The sequence below is a fragment of the Fonsecaea monophora genome (genome assembly GCF_001642475.1).
Source record: "Fonsecaea monophora strain CBS 269.37 chromosome Unknown Scaff180, whole genome shotgun sequence".
Classification (NCBI taxonomy): domain Eukaryota; kingdom Fungi; phylum Ascomycota; class Eurotiomycetes; order Chaetothyriales; family Herpotrichiellaceae; genus Fonsecaea; species Fonsecaea monophora.
Window position 1 is genome coordinate 1 of NW_019174111.1, and position 18,455 is coordinate 18,455.

General features: G+C 52.2%; 9 protein-coding genes across 9 annotated transcripts; 4 read left to right on the top strand and 5 right to left on the bottom strand.

Annotated features, from left to right (window-relative positions):
- Positions 1-76: 76 nt before the first annotated feature.
- On the bottom strand, positions 77-1,075 carry AYO21_11740 (hypothetical protein; the record flags this gene model as incomplete). Its single annotated transcript, XM_022661624.1, has 1 exon — positions 77-1,075. The coding sequence occupies one exon, from the start codon at positions 1,073-1,075 to the stop codon at positions 77-79; it is 999 nt and encodes a 332-aa protein (XP_022506051.1).
- An 864-nt stretch (positions 1,076-1,939) lies between these two features.
- AYO21_11741 (hypothetical protein) lies at positions 1,940-2,689 on the bottom strand (the record flags this gene model as incomplete). The annotated part of the gene is made up of 1 exon (XM_022661625.1): positions 1,940-2,689. One exon carries the CDS (start codon positions 2,687-2,689, stop codon positions 1,940-1,942), a length of 750 nt encoding a protein of 249 aa, XP_022506052.1.
- Positions 2,690-3,256: 567 nt separating this feature from the next.
- Positions 3,257-5,535, bottom strand: AYO21_11742 (hypothetical protein; the record flags this gene model as incomplete). The annotated part of the gene is made up of 3 exons (XM_022661626.1): positions 3,257-3,541; positions 3,591-5,207; positions 5,275-5,535. 3 exons carry the CDS (start codon positions 5,533-5,535, stop codon positions 3,257-3,259), a joined length of 2,163 nt encoding a protein of 720 aa, XP_022506053.1.
- A 1,440-nt stretch (positions 5,536-6,975) lies between these two features.
- AYO21_11743 (hypothetical protein) lies at positions 6,976-7,846 on the top strand (the record flags this gene model as incomplete). The annotated part of the gene is made up of 2 exons (XM_022661627.1): positions 6,976-7,044; positions 7,097-7,846. The coding sequence occupies 2 exons, from the start codon at positions 6,976-6,978 to the stop codon at positions 7,844-7,846; spliced, it is 819 nt and encodes a 272-aa protein (XP_022506054.1).
- A 26-nt stretch (positions 7,847-7,872) lies between these two features.
- On the bottom strand, positions 7,873-8,631 carry AYO21_11744 (hypothetical protein; the record flags this gene model as incomplete). Its single annotated transcript, XM_022661628.1, has 2 exons — positions 7,873-8,420; positions 8,472-8,631. The coding sequence occupies 2 exons, from the start codon at positions 8,629-8,631 to the stop codon at positions 7,873-7,875; spliced, it is 708 nt and encodes a 235-aa protein (XP_022506055.1).
- Positions 8,632-9,552: 921 nt separating this feature from the next.
- AYO21_11745 (hypothetical protein) lies at positions 9,553-11,310 on the top strand (the record flags this gene model as incomplete). Its single annotated transcript, XM_022661629.1, has 1 exon — positions 9,553-11,310. One exon carries the CDS (start codon positions 9,553-9,555, stop codon positions 11,308-11,310), a length of 1,758 nt encoding a protein of 585 aa, XP_022506056.1.
- Positions 11,311-12,001: 691 nt separating this feature from the next.
- Positions 12,002-14,153, top strand: AYO21_11746 (hypothetical protein; the record flags this gene model as incomplete). The annotated part of the gene is made up of 9 exons (XM_022661630.1): positions 12,002-12,058; positions 12,118-12,432; positions 12,505-12,799; positions 12,857-12,952; positions 13,013-13,247; positions 13,301-13,381; positions 13,453-13,559; positions 13,616-13,755; positions 13,821-14,153. The coding sequence occupies 9 exons, from the start codon at positions 12,002-12,004 to the stop codon at positions 14,151-14,153; spliced, it is 1,659 nt and encodes a 552-aa protein (XP_022506057.1).
- A 753-nt stretch (positions 14,154-14,906) lies between these two features.
- AYO21_11747 (hypothetical protein) lies at positions 14,907-16,163 on the top strand (the record flags this gene model as incomplete). Its single annotated transcript, XM_022661631.1, has 4 exons — positions 14,907-14,955; positions 15,036-15,268; positions 15,436-15,720; positions 15,780-16,163. 4 exons carry the CDS (start codon positions 14,907-14,909, stop codon positions 16,161-16,163), a joined length of 951 nt encoding a protein of 316 aa, XP_022506058.1.
- A 284-nt stretch (positions 16,164-16,447) lies between these two features.
- Positions 16,448-17,810, bottom strand: AYO21_11748 (hypothetical protein; the record flags this gene model as incomplete). Its single annotated transcript, XM_022661632.1, has 2 exons — positions 16,448-17,159; positions 17,215-17,810. The coding sequence occupies 2 exons, from the start codon at positions 17,808-17,810 to the stop codon at positions 16,448-16,450; spliced, it is 1,308 nt and encodes a 435-aa protein (XP_022506059.1).
- Positions 17,811-18,455: the final 645 nt, after the last annotated feature.

Sequence of the window (18,455 nt, forward strand, 5' to 3'; positions counted from 1 at the left end):
CTCCCTGCCTCCATCCCTGCCTCCTCCCGACCCTGACGACTAGGGTCACGCGCGTACCAACTACCGTGCTTCCCCCTTACGGGCTGGCAGCGGCAGCGGCAGCGGCCCTCTTGTCGTTGTGCCGTCTCAACTCCTCGGGGGTGACTGGCGGTAAGACGACCCGGATGCCGTGGGTCTTTTGGAAGTGACGTGGGAACGCCCCTTTCCCGGACTTGATGCCCTTGTGGTCTGTGCACAAAAGGCACTTCCACGGGAGAGGGTCGCCTCTCACGTACTCCCCCCACACGAAGCAATCCTGGTCGTCGTGGCCCTGAAAGTTTGAGAAATTTTCATTCTCAACTTTCATGACCCTTAGGCCGGTCAAGCCGTGGCGCTCGCGGAGATGGGCCTGGAGCTTGCCTTTCTCCATGGCGACAAAGTTGTCGCACATGAGGCAGCTCCAGGGCCTCCGCAGCCCGTGCTCGTACCGGCCAAACCCTGTCACCTGGCCACCGGTGAACGTCGACCAAATGGTGACGTTCGGGCCGTCCTTTCCAACGAGAATGGTTGGCACCACCTCTTCGGCGTCGTTGCCGTTGCCATCGGCAACGTCACCAGCCGAGGTGGCGTCCACCATCTCGGTATCGCCCGAGTCTGTTTCGACCTGCACCTGATCTCCGTCAGTGATATTGCTATGATGTGGGTTGAGACGGGCACCTACTTCAGGGTCATTCTCCTCCATGGTGCCTGTCATTCCAGGCGATCCAAGTTGAGGATCGGGGAAATTGCCCAAGTCAAAAGACTCGGGCTGATGATGTTGGGGAGGGTACGGTTCAAAAGGTTCAAGTGGAGGATAGACCGAATTTCTCGGTCCAATAAAATCCGGGTGATCCTCCGGATTATTGCTGATGTGGTTTGTTGAAGAGGAAGAAGGATCGTCGAGTTGAGAGAGAAGAAAGATATCGAGTGGCGAGAGAAACATGGAGCCCGGCAGAGGAGGTAAAATCTCATCTTGGCTGGGTTGTGGTGAATGTGGTGGTGCGGTACAATCCTGCGCTTGGCGGTGGTTGTGTCCATCGTTGTTATTCTGCGCCATTCTGTCGACGGTGAAGTGTGTGAATGTGAAGTTCGTGAAGTTTATGGCCGAGCTGAATTTCAAGAAACCCGTGATTTGTCTCACTGTTCAGTGTATGGACTTGGTCTTTTGCTGAGCTGTGTCGTGGAGGTCTACCTCAACTTTCAGAAGCGAGGCCACCTGGAAAGGAGAAGGGTCGCTTTGCTGTTGCCGGGATGTTGCAGAGGGTTGCAATGCTCGGTAAGGAATAGCAGGGTAAGACCCTGCAAAGCGTGCACGCCAACACTGACTCTGTCGTCGACTGACTTTGTATGAGAACAAGACGTTGTACAAGTCTGGGCAGATGTCGTCCCACGATGTGAACAATAGAGTCGAAGCTTGGATAAAGAAAAGAGCTGATCAACAAGAAGCGGATGTGGTGAGCTTGGTCCTGGAAGGCGTGAGTGTGGATGATCAAGTTTTCCAAGTGCGCAGGGACTGATCAAAAGTTTTTGTGCTCGGCGAAAGAAAGGGGGAGCGCTGGACCACTGCGGCAGTCACATACTGGGGAGCGTTCAATCCTTGACGGCGATGAGGTGAGACGTTTCTAGCTGATCGGATCGACACATGCGCGAAGCGGCGTCGAATGCATTGAGCAGCCATCCCGGCAGTGGAATATCCCAAGACCAAGTATAGGTCCTATACGCGAGACAGCCGTGCATATTTGCACCTCCTATACTCTTCAACTATTGCATTAGGGATCTGGGAAGCTGGTGAGTTGAATGGTTCAAGAGATAGCAACAGAACCAGGAGTGACGACAGGACACATCTTATCAAGCAGCTCGACTACTGGTCGACAGTCTTATTGCTAAGCGGCCCATGCTCCAAGCGTTTCAGGCACAATTCTCAAGTCTTCTTCCAGCGGACACGTCGGACCCATTGGGCCCACTTCTGGACATCGTCTCTCTGACATATGAGTTCAACAGTATACCATTCTCGGGCAAGCTCTTCGTTGGAGGCCATCTGATGGACGAAGTTGTGGCAGGCTCGACACAGCCATGCCACGCTGTTCAACAGTCGTTCCTCATGCCAATTTCTCTTGAGTACTTTGGCATGGATTTGCTTTGGTATCAGATGATGGTAGGTCAATGGAACCCAGTCTCTCTCGCAAATCTCGCAAAACCTTGTCCTCGTTTCTGACCATTTTGGCGGCGGCGTTGTTACCGCAGAAATGTAGCCAGAAAACACCGGAGCCATGAACGACTGGATGTCGGTCGTGGGTGGTCTGATCAGCCCGTATGCCACGAGACTGTCGCTGATGTCTCCTGGAAGATGAGCACAGAGCTCTTCAAGGACGGTCATGGTCAACGGAAGGGACCATTTGTCTGCGTGCACATCGTCATTCTGAAGCGCATGATAGGAGAGTTTCCGGAATGGCTCCGGCAAACTCTCGAAGATATCAGCGGCCAGATAATCTGAGAAGTCGGCCAGCTCAGAGGGATCAGGCTTCGGTGGTTCCGGCTGGTTCTGTCGGGCTTTCTTGCCTATGGAGGGACGTGTGGGGGCTTTGCTGGTTCCATCAGTTAGCTTGTCCACCACATGTGAGAACAGACAGTCTCTGAAAGCATCAAAGTTGCCATGATCATTGTCTCCCATTGGGATTGAAGTATTGCAATTGAGCTCTACGGCATTCTTCACGAGGAGCACAAGAGGGCAACCCAAGATGACGTTCAAGCATTCTCTCCACCCAGGCAGCATCCAGAAAGTTTGGCGAGATCCTACGACGCGAAGGCACGTGGACAACTACTGGCTCATCCACGTGACACATTGTACCAATGCACTTCGTATCTCGTATAAAGTGAAGCAAGGGGTCAAGGGTCCATGCGCAATATCTTTTTAGACCGTATCAATTATGTCTGCTTGTAGCTCTTGAGGAGAAGATGTCCATTTATGCTGGTGATCGCCAGAAGCCAATTTATGACGGTAAGAACATCCATACAGTGCGACAACAGTCCGTTGTCTGCCTCACTCACAGGCCATGCCATATCCCGCCAGCACCAAAAAGGTGATCAAGCCTTGGTCGAAGCTCACTTTTCGTCCATCGACGTGAATAGCTGGGACGCTATTCTCCAGCCGCATTAGTCCCAGCTATATCGTCAAGACAACCCTCATTGAATGTCATCAATCATTACAGGATGGACAAAAGTCGGTCCTCAAACATGGTCACCAGAAGCCATTTGTCCGGACAAACCTCTCCTGGTGTTCCTTCAGACTGGCCCAGTGAACCAGCTCCTCGTCTTCAATCTCCTCGGGTGTCCGTAATATGCCAGCGTTTGCATCCGCGACACCCCTGAATCGGCCAGGACCTAAGCGTTCCAATTTGGAGAGGATGTCAAGAAATACGTGAAGATAAGCATTCACGCTCTCAGAGTCGAGTGTGGGCATGACGCTCATTCTGGCGCGTTTAGTCTCGAGTAGAGTCGATGCGACGGTCCGGATCTTGTTGCACTATTTCCAGTCAGTAGAATTCCTGCAGGGAAGGAAACCGATGACTTACAAAGCTCATTCCGTTGGGCTCCATGTTCACCTGGTTGATGCTCTTAAGAAGTAGAGCCATGTCCCTTACAATGTCTTCTCGTTCGACAGCCATCATCTGTTCTCCTGTATCCATCATGCTGTCACTAGGTGTGCGACCTACAATCTGTCGATAGCTGTGTTCCATGCCGGTCGTCACGATCCCTGCCGTGGGGGACGAGCTTGCGACTGACTTGTCTGACGGAAACGTCGATTTATCGCGGTCCACTATCTCGTAGAGGTTCCAAAATCTCTCCACTAGATATGATCTCGACGATAGCTGCGTGGCGTATACATTGGCTTTCTGGATCTCAAACTGAATTGCTCTCTTGGATGGCATGGAAAAAGACGCACGGGCACTCACTGGCGTCGTGTGCAGATCGGCCTCGCCTTCCTCGCGATCATTGAAAAGGTGGGAATATGCTGATATATCGGCTTGGGTAGGAGGCCACTCACCGAAACCATTGGCCGGGTTGAGCTGCAATTCCTTCGGTGCATCTCGCGTAGCATCCTTGACATGTTGAAGAGCGCGGCGAATGATTTGCCGTTGACGATCCCAATCATAGATGTTGTTTGCTCCAAATGCCATTTCCAGGGCAGCCAGAAAGTGAAAGGCTCGGAAAACTTTGACGTTGAGGTTGAAGCCGACCATTTCAGACACGACCCCTCGGGGTTGCGGAAATATCTGCGTTTCAGTAATGTACTCGTCATCTACCTCAACCGGGAGTGGTGGAAGCATCTCCGCATGGGACACAGGAGGCATGAGCAAGTCACCCTCGGCCTCGTCAAGTTGTCGAGCAGACATTGCGCCCACAAACAACAGCCAGAACAGCCGCCGACCGGACTCCTGATAAATGTAGTCAACAAGTGGGGTCCTAGGCATGTCGGCAGGGCCATACGCTGCTGCCGGTGTTGCACCTGGCCTATGAATTTCTGGCCGATGGAACTGCAACTCCCGCATGATTATGGTGCATTCGCCGAGATAGAGTCGCATGCGTGCGATATCTAGGACATAACCAGCGGCCAACCCTGTTAGATAGCTCGCAATCGCGTCGTACAGGTTCATCGGGCGATCCATATACCCGAGGCCGCGAGCTTCGACGAAGACTTGATGACACCGATCGATCAGACTTCCTGCGTTTGGGAATTGCGACTTTCCTGGCTCTGTGACAAAGAGTTGTCGGGGTCGTCTTGGAAAACTAGCCACAAGGCATTCAACCATGGCAGCAATGAGTGCCAGGAAGTTGTGATTTGTTCTGTCCTCCCTGGCTTCAAATGATCGTCGGAATGTGGGTTCGTGTGGGAGAGGTATCAGTGGATGGATATAAGTAAAATAATCGTCCAAAAGGATCTTCAAGGTCGGTAGGTCACATATTGACTCGGCGGACAGCGGAGTCGGCGCGGCGAGGGCAGCCAGGCTGTAGGCGGCATCATGAGTTGGAGAGCTTCTTGAACCGTCAAAGTTAGCACCCTCGAGTTTCTGTCTCTTGATGGCTTCGGCGTGTCTGTTGGGCGGGCCACGCCGTCGACTCGGCCGGTCGAAGGTGCAGGGAATGTCGAGAGCGGCGCATGATTTGCAAGGAGGACCAGTTTCGTCGCACTTAGGGTATTCATCAGCGCGTGACCTATGAAGGCTGGGAGGAAAGAGGGTATTGGCGCAGACGTACCTTGACCTTGCGCACACTGCAACTATCACAGGCCTTCCTGAGACGGACTTTGGGTTCTGAAGAACCTGACGACTGTGGTTTCGAGGTTTCTCTGGGTTGCGGTTCTGGTTCAGATCGCGCTACAGGGAGAGGGACTTCGAATTGGTTTGTTGGGTACCCCGAGGGGATCTGGTATGCGGTGGGATCTTCGTATTTATAGGCGTTACTCGCATCCTGCGACTGGGATGACGAGTAAGGGCCTTGCGGAGAGATGGAAGCCATTGAGAATAAATTCCTATCTTCCAGTCTCGGTGTTGAGCAAAGCAGAATCCACGGGTGAATGTCGGCACATAGTATGGAGTCTTTGGCACAAGGTTCCCTGGGGGTTTTTGAGATGTCGGCGAGGTCGGAAGTAGGAGCAGGTGGACTACTACTACATACCGAGATGGCTGGTGGTGGGAGCGCGACATGCGTAGGCCAGAGGTGGAGAATTTGGTTGATCCAGAGAACCGAGGGTCAATAATAATCACCACTTGGCCCAGATCACGGCAGACCCTGTCACTTCCGCCGCCACTGTTCTTCTGCCCTCGGCCAGAGTTCCTTCACTCGTAGTCGCCTGTGACTGATTGCGGGGGAAGCAGCCTGAACTTTGGGGAATCGCGGCGGTGGTGAAGGGCTTGTCTTCCGGAATGAGAATTTGCGGTGCTGACAGATTCATGTCAGGTGTGAGAGGCGTTCACAGTTACAAGACTGAACAATAATCACTGAAGAAAGGAGGAGGAGGAGGAATGCTTCTTGTAGGGAGAACAGAGTTGGAAGGTGACATCGCGATACATATGTAGTCGAGTCGATGGTATAGATGTATCTCACCATGTTTACCACTGACAGTCCAATAGAGGTATGTGGTTGGGCCCAGATTGACTTGGGATCTGGGGCGGCGGGATGCCAACATGGGCGGGGTCAAGGTGCCTAGACTGCTTGTACAGGGACTCTGAGCCTAGGAGTGCCCCTGTACGAGCACATGCAGGAAGCTCCAGGTGGAGGGTTGGGCATGGCGAGCCACTCCCAGTGGGCTATGGTCCCCCAGGCGGAAATTCCCCCTTGAAATCTATGTACGCAGGATTACCTACATAGTCCTGGAGGTCGCTTGTGGGTGGCATGAAGGCCATGCAATGATGACTCTGTATATATTATTCAATATTACCCGCCGCACAGCAGTCGAACTCTCAGTAATCCTCGAGAAATCTGAGAGTGCATCGAGCTAGGCATCACCATCGACGTCCACCACTTCTCATTCAAGCTCAGCTTGAAATATATGCATAATGTGCAGCCATGAAATTTTTCCAAAACCTCCACAATCTCGAAGCTGTATCAGCAACAGGAGGTTCCGGGGTAAGTTGGCAGCTGTCGAAAACGATTCATCCCTCTGTCCTCTGATTTCCCCTCCAGCAACCACGGTCATTATCGTTGACAGAGTGAATACAGAGGAAACTTCAGTTTTGAGGGAAGGAAGGAAAAATTGAAACACCAAAGCTCCACGAGAAATACAAGTGCATGTGGGACACAAGGCTAAGGCTTGGCAACGAGGCTGACAATTTACAATCTTCTATTGGCTGTGTGACATCACCACCGCGCATCTCGTTCCGCTCGCTGCCTGTGACTTTGCACATTTTCCCCCTTGCGTTTCTCGACCAGTTCCATAGACTACCTTTTGCAGTGACAATGGCGGCAGATGGGCAGTCAAGGATGTGTTTCACACTATGGGATGCCGTCTGGCTCTACCCTTTGAAGGTAAGTCTATCAGCCAGGGATATTACCATGTCTAACTTATCTACTGTACCAGGGCATCTTCTATTTCCTCTTCCACCCCTACCTCTACCCTCTATTCAAGGCGCGACTGATCCCCATCGTGCTTCTATCTGCATTCATCTACGCCAACCTTTTCCTCTGGACATTTCTCCCACAAGTCGCGTTCCTGGCCATCTTCCACGGAGCAGGAGCATGGGTGAATGCAACGTTTCTCGTGCTCGGTGAAGGTGCCGCGATTGTTGCTCTTCTCTTCGAGGCTTTCTTCGTTGACGAGACTTTGGTGGATACCTTTGATGCCGTCCTTATTGACCAAGGGCTGGCAGATCTTGTCAATGATGGCCGTACACTTCATCCTATTGCGCAGAGCTCTGTGCAAATGCTTGGAAAGCCAACATCGTCCGCGATTTATGCTCCGTTCAGTTTCCGCCAAATCGCCGAGTTCATCATTCTTCTCCCGGTGAACCTCGTTCCATTTGTTGGCGTTCCAATATTCCTCCTCTTAACTGGGTATCGAGCCGGCCCATTCCACCACTGGAGGTACTTCAAGCTACGGGGGTTTTCCAAGAAAGAAAGACAAGAATACATCAGGAACCGTCAGCTCAAATACACGTGGTTCGGCGTGGTGACGCTGGTGTTGCAGCTTGTCCCCGTGCTCAGCATGTTCTTCCTGCTTACTTCTGCAGCCGGGAGTGCGTTATGGGCAGCCAAAATGGAAAAGGCACGTCGATCTAGAGAAGCCGCCATCACTCCCAACCCCGAGCCCTATCAAGATAATGTAGCATGACCCACGGTTGTCACGCAGCACTCTCCCTATTTGGAGCCTGCTGCATGCCGCTCAACGACGTCGGCTACCTCCTCCAGACTTCTTACCACTACGGTCGGGCCAAGTCCTAAGCTATCCTGCCATCCTGTCCCTGATCGATCCACCCATGCAGCTTGCATGCCCACAGAGCGAGCACCCACAACATCAAATGGATTTCCCGACACCAGCCACAATTTGTCTTCTTCGCCCACCTTGTTGACTTGCTTTGCCAAGTAGTTATACACCTCGGGTGCGGGCTTGAATACTCTGACAGCATCCACAGTGACAAGGTCTTTGAACACTGAAGAGTTGAGATCATTAGACTTGTTGACCGAGTTGGAGACCATGGCCTTGGTCCCGTTGGAGAAGACGACGCATTTGATGTTTGGGTTATTCTCCAGGCGCTTCAGTGCTGGGTTGACATCTGGAAAGGTGGATAGAGAGTCGTATGCTTGCATGAGCTTGCCAGTCTGAGCACTATTGAGACTCAAACCATGCTCAGCCAGTGCATGTCCGAGAGATTTCTGGGTCACGTCTGAAAAATCCTGATATTGTTCTTGAGGAGATCAGCGCCAACAGTCCGTGTGCCACATAGTCCAAGACCTACTCATGCTGTTCAGCCTCCATGTATATTCCAGCTGATACTTTCGCCAGACTGCAGCGATGGAGGCGGCCTTTTCCTGGCCAAAGTGTGAGGCTAATTCTTTGGCGATGCTCTCTGTCGACAAGAGAGTGCCGTAGAGATCGAAGGCTACTACGATGCTCATGACTCTTTTCTCTGCTTGCGTCAATGGACACTGCTGCTACCGGTGATGGTGATGATGCTATGATCTGGTCCTCGCTACTTTGGAATGGGATCGAGTGAAAGCCCTAAAATGCTTCGGACAAGATGCCGAAGACTTTCAGATCGATTCCGAATCAACCCCGCGATTTGTCCCCCAACCAATCCAAGTCTGCAAGGTTCTTTGCTACTGAACGCCATTGACGCGTACCTTTCGATCCTCGACCTCTTATGCCACAATCTGGGAGACTACGACCATGCCAAGTGTACTGGTAGACGATATATGTGGCGAATCCAGTCGTTCTGTTTAGACGTCGACAACGGAGGTCAAGCTTAACTTTCCAGCATAGCTGCGACCGTTGATTTTCTCAGCCACCATAGAGCAACCAGCCTGAGCACGCTAATCCATCGTCAAAAAGAGATGGCGAGACCACGAGAGATGTGCCTTGGCTCATGCAAAGCAGTGATTCAGCTCTAAATAGATGGGCGATAGGTGCATCTCCAGCACTTGTCAAAATACGGCACGAATACCGAGTCAGCTGAATCGCTATGGTCGTCTGGCCACTGAAAATGCGTATTGGTCTACTAGCTCGAATTAGCACTGATTCAACGTCCACTGGAGTCGAATCCCCACTGACTCGCTCAGAACCCCCTAGCGCTACATAGGAGCCGTGGAGAGGACACAAGGATAGGACAAGCGCATTATGCACGATTCAGCCTGGGAACTGTGTTGACCCCATGGGGTGCGCAACATGGGTGAACGTCCTAGGCCACTTCGATAAAAAGGTCCAAAGCTCTTCCCAGTCGCCGTACTGTGGAACATGAATTCTCCCGAGTTGTTTCTTACGAGACTCGTTTGGCAGCGCAAGACTTCATCGTGCCACCAAAACACCAGTTCAGAAACGAAATGGACGAAGAAAAGGCTCACAACCCTTCGGAGCAAGAGATTGAGCATAAAGACCTAGAGGAGCCTATTGTCTTCGAGGCTCTCGACACTGGCATCAAGGCCACCAAAGAGGAGGCGAGGCTGGCTGCAGAGAGCTCGCAGAATTTCAAGTGGGACATCACCCTCTACCTCAATCTGACGGCCTTGCTCTTCTGCTATTTTGCGTCCACATGGGGCCTGCTTGTGCCATCCTCGTCCATCCCCTTCATCTTGCAGGCTTACCCCGAGGGCGCCTCAAGGGCTGCATGGATCGCTGCGGCAGCTACTATACCCAATTGTGTGATCCAGGCCTTCGCCGGAGAACTGTCTGATATCCTGGGCCGCAAGATCTTTTTGCTGGGGGGCATGGTGCTTGGTCTGGTGGGCACCATCGTCTCAAGTCGAGGAGACGGCGTCGAGATGATCATCGGAGGCCAAGTGCTGAACGGTTGTGGTCTGACTCTGGGCTACCTGGCCATCCCCATGGTCGCCGAGATAGTCCCCAAGGACAAACGACCGATCCTACAGGCCGTGGCTGGTGGCGTCGCAGGCCTAGCAATCCTCATTGGACCTATTATACAAGGTCTATTCATCAAGAATGATGTCGGTGGTGTTCAGGAGGGCTGGCGAGCCGGATTCTACGTCGCCGCTGGGTTTTACGCCCTGACTTTCGTGCTCGTCTTTTTCTTCTACCACCCCGCCCCACGGCCGGTTGAAGAAGACACCAGTATGCTGTCCAAGGTCCTTCACCTCGATTGGACCGGAGTCTTCATGGTCGCTTCAGGCTTGGTTCTCTTCCTGGTCGGTTTAGAGTTTGGTGGAAACCCTTACAGCTGGGCTTCCGCCATTGTCCTCTGCACCTTGATCATTGGTGGGATCGTTCTTGTTGTCTTTGGGATCTGGGAGTGGAAGGGGACCAAGGTCGGACTATTCCATCATCGACTTTTCGAACATCGAAACTTTATGATCGCAGTCATACTGAATGTTGTTGGGGGGATTGTTCTGTTTGGTGGCCAAGCCTACCTCCCACAAGAGATTGCTATTCTTTTCACCCAGGACGCTGTTCTGACTGGCGTCTACAGTATCCCCTTCAATTTTGGCTCCGTCCTCGGAGGCGTCATCGGTGGGGTTCTCATGAGCATCTTCAAGGAGGCCAAGGGGATTGTGATTACGTCCTTTGTGTTCCTCCTTGTCGGCGTCGGCCTCATGGCTGTGATGGAGCCACACATCAACGTTGCGGCGTGGTTCTTCCCGACCCTGCTCATGGGTACCGCCATCGGCGCTCAGATGACTTGTTTGTATGTGATCGTCGGCGTGTGCACGCCCAACATGCTCATTGCGACCGCCATGAGCCTGGTAGCGTCGATCCGTGCGTTGGGGGGCAGCATCGGGATCGTCATTTTCAGCCAGATCTTCCACCACGAGGTTTCGATCAAATGGCCCGCGCAAGTTTCGAAAGCACTTCTGGAAGCCGGCCTGCCGGGCTCCGAACTGGAGGAATTCATCGAACTCGCCGCCAGTGGGGCCACGTCGCAGCTCTTGAAATTGCCAGGGGTGACGCCGGCGCTGTTGGGTGTCTTTGAAGTGGCGAGTGCGCAAGCATATGCGGACAGCTTCCGCTTCATCTGGTACTCGTTGATCCCATTCACGGCGCTCAGCCTGGCCCTAGCGTTCTTGCTGCAATCGACAAAATCCCAGATGAACAGCCAAGTCGCCGCTGGTGTGAGGAGAGGACACTGAAAACACAACCAGAGACGAGCCAACGCCGCATATTTCCAAGAGAACACCGAGGACAATCTTCTTCCTTCGAAAGGGTCCCCATGACTTAGAATGCGTGACAGTCACAGGTAAGGCTCGGGATATATACGTATATATATATATATATATATGTACCTACCTACCTACATACATACAGGTATACGAAGCCACCTGGTCCATCAAAGGCTTGATAACTGTGTATTTCCTTGTTCCTGATCCAAGGACTAAGATTTCCATGTGTTTGTTGCGTGTTGCCAATTTCGATTGGCCAGTTATGAATATCTTGTCATAATCGGCTTGGTCTGTAACCGCAGCTTGACCTCGGGAAACCATACAAGGTACAGTTCCACTTGTCCGCTCATCCAGTTTGGGTAATTGTGGTAAACCGGAGTTTTTTAGCGGACGGTGCATTATTGTCTGCTACACCAGCACCCTGGATCGGCACCCCGCCACGAAACACGGCTTTCTACAATGGCAAAGAGAAGATTGACTTGGCCGTGTTCAGAAATGTGTCCGGCATTTCCCTCTTTAAGGGAGAGGGGGAGGTGAGGGTACGAGGTAGTCATATACTGTCGACTTCTACCTACGGTTCTACGGCTGCCCATGCTATTCAGACCTGAACAAGAACGCCGCATTTTGTTAAAACCTCAACGCTGAAGCCGTGCCAGTCGAGATGCGCTCTTTCACGGACTATGAAGCACCTGCAGGGCTGGCCATCGTCACAGCTTTGGTGAGTCGGGCAAGAGTCGAGGCTGGTGTTGTACGTTATTGACAGCGCAAATCGTCCAGGTATCCCACGCCGTGTACAACCGCAGAGAACCTACTGTCGCCTCGTTCTTCCGTAATCTCGTGGTCCTCGTCGCCTTATATGCCATTCTGACTACGCGCATGCCCCAAGGCCCACTAACCGTGAGGTCGTCAACGGTCTTGTTTACAGGTCTCTACTTGGCAGCGCTCAGCCTCAGTATCACGGTCTACCGACTCTTTCTTCACCCTCTACGGAGATTTCCTGGACCAACGCTTGGGAAACTGACGAGATGGACTTCGGCATATTATATGGCCACTGGCCGCATGCATGAGTGGCTCCCTGCCATGCACGCCAAGGTACGTTACTATATAACGAGGTCCCCAGTCTGTTCTCAAGAGAGCACGACATTGATCTCTACTACTCTATAGTACGGTGACATTGTCCGATTCGGCCCGAACGAGCTCTCTTTCGGCGACACAGGCTCAGTCAAGTATCTCCACGGCCCACAGGGAGCTCGACTCACCAAAGGTCCCTTCTACGATGCCAATACCTTTAACAACAGCGGACATGGCGTGCCGTTGCCGTCTACGAGAGACTGGGAGAACCATAGAATCCGCCGCCGAATATGGGACCACGGTTTCGCTCAAAAGGCTCTAAGGACATACGAGCCTCGTATTCGGAGTCTGATTGATACTTTCTGTACGGAGTTGGAGAAACATGATGGTTTGTAGCTCAGCTGTGGGTACATGTCTACGTTTAAACGCTGACGTCTCGATGTAGGCGAAGTCGTGGATTTTGCAAAATGGGCAGACTACTTTGCTTTCGACGCCATGGGAGACTTGGTTTTCAACAAGACTGTTGGCTTGCTCAACGAAGGTATGGTTTACTGTCAGCCTTGTGTCGTTTTTCCCTAGCAATACTGACAAAGGTATTCAGACGGACCTCGCGAGTTCTCAGACTGGGTTCGTACTGGCGTCATGGTGAATGCCATCTTTGCTCAGGTCCCATGGATATCAACCTACTTCACATTGACCCCGTTCAGACGGGACCTAATCCACAAAGCTCTCAGCTTCGGGCGGCTGGCTTCGGACTTTTACAAGCAAAGAAGAGAGTTTGGCACTTCCCCGGTCGACATTTTCTCACACATCATTGCTGGCAACGACAAGGAAATGTCGGTTATGCGTCTGCTCTTCCATTTGCTGTCCAGACTGACGATTCTACCAGTATCTCGTCCGAAGAGGACCTGGAGGCCGACTCTCCAACACTGTTTATTGCAGGAAGTGACACGAGTGCTGTGGTTATTACGTGAGTTGAAAATCTGCCGTGTTCTAACCTTGCGCTTTCCGAGAATTTCCCTTCCTGATCGGGCTATATAGCTTTATGTTTTACTACATCTGCTCGGACAAAGCGACTTATCATCGTCTGCGTGAAGAAATCGATCAGCACTGGGACGGTGTCAAACCACTGGAAGGCTCCTCGCTAGGTGAGCGCCCGCCACTCCAACTTCTGCCAGGACACATACTAATCTGGTAATATCAGGTCCTGAGACACTTCCATTCTTGAACATGTGCATCCAGGAAGTTCTTAGAGTCATGCCGCCGGGCCCGAATGGAATGCAGCGATACACGAACAAGGGGGGTCACATGGTCAATGGGATATTCATTCCAGAGAACACGGCAGTAAGCAGCCACGTTTTTAAATTCTTTTTGTTATTGGATCTAACCTTTTTGCCTCCATGTGCTAGGTCTCGTCCAACACGCTCTCCTTACACCACGACCCCAGGTACTGGACCAGACCCACCGAATTCATCCCAGACCGATGGGACGAGAAGAAGCGTGACCCGACATGGAACCACGACACACGAGCATACATACCCTTTAGTAGTGGAACCTTTTCCTGCGCCGGGAAACCGCTGGCCATGCTCGAACAGCGACTGTTGATCACGACGCTCCTGAGGCGATTCGACCTGATCATGGCCCCGGATTTCGACCACAAGCGGTTCGCGGACGATATCCGCAGCTACATGACCATTGTCAAGGGCGCTCTGCCTCTGACTGTGCGGAAGAGGAGGGATTGATTGCCGTGCGGGGAGCTGGATAACTGCTGCAATGAGTATTAAGCTAGTTTGAATAACCTGGTTCGGTTCTGAATGACTGCTGTCGTAAAGCCCCTGCTTGCTAGGAAGGGTGACATGGGGTATATGAGACCTAAGCTACACAATTCCAATGAGGTGCCAGATAAGTTCTAGTCTTACTTTTGCCATTGTCGCAAGACTACAAACACACGACCTTGACAAAACTACCTCGTAATCAAACGCGAACCTCGAAAGAGACACGTGCTGTACCGACATGACTCGCCATTCTCCGTCTCCACAACGGGTTTTCTCGTCTGGGAATGGTTGATTCCGGGGTAAGAGGGTCGACCCCTCCCTAAGGTGGACTCCGCTGACACCACACCCACACACGTAAACTCCGTCTTGTCATAAATCCAGCTGGGTTCTGACTCGTTTCCCACCAGAAATCGCGGCAAAAGAATGTGTGGGCCATATGGTATGTATTTCATCCCTCGGTAGACGGGGCGTGGCGGGTGGTCAAACCCGGTTGTTTATTCTTGTGTCTTTTGGTAGTTGACAGCAGAATCTGTTAGTCATTGTTGTTAGAATAAGGAAAAAGACCAGTTGCCGGTCCATGTAGGCGATGGACATGTAGTATTTTTTCTTGTTTATCTTTGATCCAAATCCAAAAGCCCATCCTTGATTAGAGGTCGAGATATACTTTCAACTTCCCGAGACTTGTTAGTATAGAGAAAAAGAGTAGCTATTTGCTCGATCATGGCTTCAACGACATCTGCCTCTCGCGTAGGCCTCGTTACTGGAGGAGGTACTGTGGACACCCTTCGAACCCCAGCGGCTGCTGTGTGAACAAGCCCCTTCCCCGTCCTCTGACTGACAGGAAAGTAGCGTCCGGCATGGGCCTCGCCGTCGTCGAGCACCTCGTCCGAGAAGGCTGGAACGTGACCGTCGTCGACTTCAACGAAGAGGCCGGAAAAGCGGTCCAACAGCGGCTGGGCGGTCAAGTGCTCTTCGTCCGGGCCAACGTCATCAGCTACGAGAGTGTCGGACAGGCGTTCGTAAAGTCCTGGCAGAAATGGGGTCGTTTGGATTTCGGTATGTTGGCATTGATCCCTCCTCTGGTATTCCTGGCTCGGTATTGTAGACGAGAAAGAAGTCATTGGCTAAAGAAACCTTCTTCCAAGTTCATGCAAATGCTGTCAGTACATGTTGAACCCAAGTCAATGAACGGATCAACTTCGATCCGTCAAAGAAAAAAAAAACCTAAAAAACTGATATTGTGTTGTAGGGTTTCGGTGACCGGATCGACTTTTGTGCTCCGGCAGACGAGACGGCGAGCGGATTCCCAGCACAGCCCGACAAGCTGGTCCTCGAAGTGTGCCTCGACGGCGTCGTCTGGACCGCGTACCTGGCTCTGCACTTCTTCCGCAAAAACCCCTCAAAGTCGGGCGTGTTGGTGTCGACGTCCAGTCTCGCGGGTCTGTATCCCGCGGCTCCGGTGCCGCTGTACGGCGCCGCGAAGCATGGCGTAAGTTGGACCAAACCCTTCCGACGATTGCTGAATACCTTGACGGTGAGATTTGTGAAAAAAACGCAGGCTGAGAGATTATCGTCTTTTTTTTCTCTCTCTAGGTCATCGGCCTGACGAGATCTCTGGCAAAACGTCTCAAGGAGATGAACGAACCCATCTCAGTCAACTGCATCTGTCCGGGTCTGGTGCCAACTCCCCTGGTCAGTCAGAAGGTCGTCGAGGTCGTGCCCAAGGAGCTCCTCACGCCATACACCACCATCACGCGCGCCGTGCAGGGCTTCATCTCGGACCCCTCCATCACCGGCCAGGCGGCCGAGTGCAGCGGTGAAGATGTCATCTACAGACCCGTCCTGCCCTATGGCAATTATGCCTCCGACTACATCGTCGAGGCCAGGTTTGCGGGCCGGGTCAATCTCGAGGAGATGATGGAGGATAGCGTCGCCAAGGGGAAAGCGCTCGACGGGATGAAGTTGAGCAAATTGTGAAATGGTCATTGTTAGTTTGATCGTGGATTTACCGACTACGGTCTACGAGATATGGAAGTTCTTTTGGCATGTCCCTCTCTCTTGTGCCGTTGTGATTGTTCTGTAAGGTGACATAACTCGCCCGTCGAGGGCCCTTCTTGACACCCAGATTCGTCCCCACTTGCACCGACATGACAAGGCTGAGCGTCGAGTTCCGGGATAGAAAGTTTTGGCGTCTTGCTTGAACACCAGATTCCTTTTATCCTGAATCAAATGCTTATCAATGTGGTGGCAGGTGTGACTGTTCACCTACTTTCGCGAGACCGTGTCGACTCGACGTGAGGGCTGAAAATGGATCTGTAAACCCCATGTGCGACCGCGTCCTCGACGTAAAGCGAAGGAAACCGTTCGAAAACAGTAGGTTCGAGCTTAAAAGGGGATTGGTCAGCCTGCAGTGCGGACAAGAATTTGGCTTCCAGCACATCCGATACCAAAGCTCCTTGCGTTCTCTTCTCTGTCAAGGTGGTTTCTGCTGGAAGTTGTTGGGTGTATTCCAGATACTCTTGTAATCGATAGTAGACTGACTTTTTGCGAGTTCTGGATTGTGACATGTGCGTTAATCTGCCTTGACCCCTTACAGCCGTCCTGGTCATTCCATGTCCATGACTATCTTCTTCCGTTTCCTCGGTGATCTCGGCTTCCAAGCAGTAACCCGCTATGATGGTGGAAATGAAGTCGGTCAAATCGTACTCTGCCGACTGCAAAATTAGCTTATCTCGAAGCTGTGGCCAAAGGATCCAGTCTATTATGGGCCAGTGAAATCGGGTGAGCTGGATCTGCGAGGGTCGAAATCGCGCAGGCAGGCGGTCATAATTTTCCTTGGTTGGTTCTATCCGAAATCTCGTTATCGGACCAACATGCTTCCAAGCTAGGGACTCGGTGAAGTACGCCTTGGTCCAATGCCAATAGTCCTCTGAGACAAGCGTATGAAGCATCTTCTCAATCAGCATATCCAAGCTGGTGAGGTGGTCAGATTGTCTATATGCCAAAGCAAGAGGAGCATTCAACCTACCGGTCAGGGACATCAGGCTCTGGCTCTGTTAGCATGATATATTTGATCATACCTTCGAAATGTAGAATATCTTGACAGAACAGGGACGGTTTCGGTACCGACAGGTGCCTTGACGCATATGTTTGCTCCTGCGGCGTGAACTCTTTCATGTAGCTTTCCGCCAGACGATCATCGGGCTTAGGCGTGGATATTATGGCGAGCCAGTCCTCCATGCCATCAGGTGCTTGCGATAGGCCGTTTCCAGACCTCCCGGAATCGTCCAGAGGTGGTTGAATGGATGGAAAGGCCGATGAGAACTGTAGAGCGCTCCACTCTGTGCCCGTGTTCTGAACAGGAAATCGCCGCCAGTCTGGTGTCTCCTCTATTCCATGATGGCTCAATGTGACCGAGCCATGCTGTGGACGAGAATCTTGTACAGAAGTACACTGGTGGGACTGAAAAGGAAAAGGGCCAGCTTGGGCAAGGATCTGGTTCGCCTGCTGGAGCGTTTCACCAAGGGCGCTGATGAGCTGTTTGAGGTGCTGATTTTCCTGCTCGAGGCCCGCGGAGGGCGGAACGCCGCTGAGAATCGGCTGCGTATAGCCTGAAGGTGACATTGTCGAGATTAATATATCGATGAGCCAGGGTGTAGAGATCTATCATCAGATCAGGACCCCACGGCGGTCAAATTCTTTGGGGGAAACGCGCCGCGACGTGCGTGCCCGAGTTGCTTTCTTGGAAACACCGACCCCCGCACTTCTTCTACATATTGTTCCGGAAGCCGAACTGCTCTCGACTCCATTCCATGGTGTGTCAAAGTTCGTGATTGTTACAGCGTACAAGGTTCAGAACATCATATCGTGTCGACAGAAGGCAAGGCACGATGCGCCCATCTCCCTACGACCCGTACCCTCAAGCCTAACCATGTCTTCGATCGACGTCCTCACCATGTTTCCACCGGGAGGAACCAGAATGACTAGAACGACAGGTCCGACGACTGCTTCAGTGAAGTGCAACATATGCCACAGATCATATTCACGCAAAGATGTCCTCCAACGGCACATCAGGATGAAACACGAGGCCAACACCCACTTGAAGAAGCCGAAGAAGACGAGGAGAAGGAGCTGTATCAGATGTGCAGTGTGAGTGTCTTGACCACGGCAACCCTCATCACAGAAGCGACTTCAGCTCACTCAACCCTTCTTCCATAGGCTCCGTGTCAGCTGTAGTAGAGGCTCCGTCTGCGATCGATGTGCAGAAAG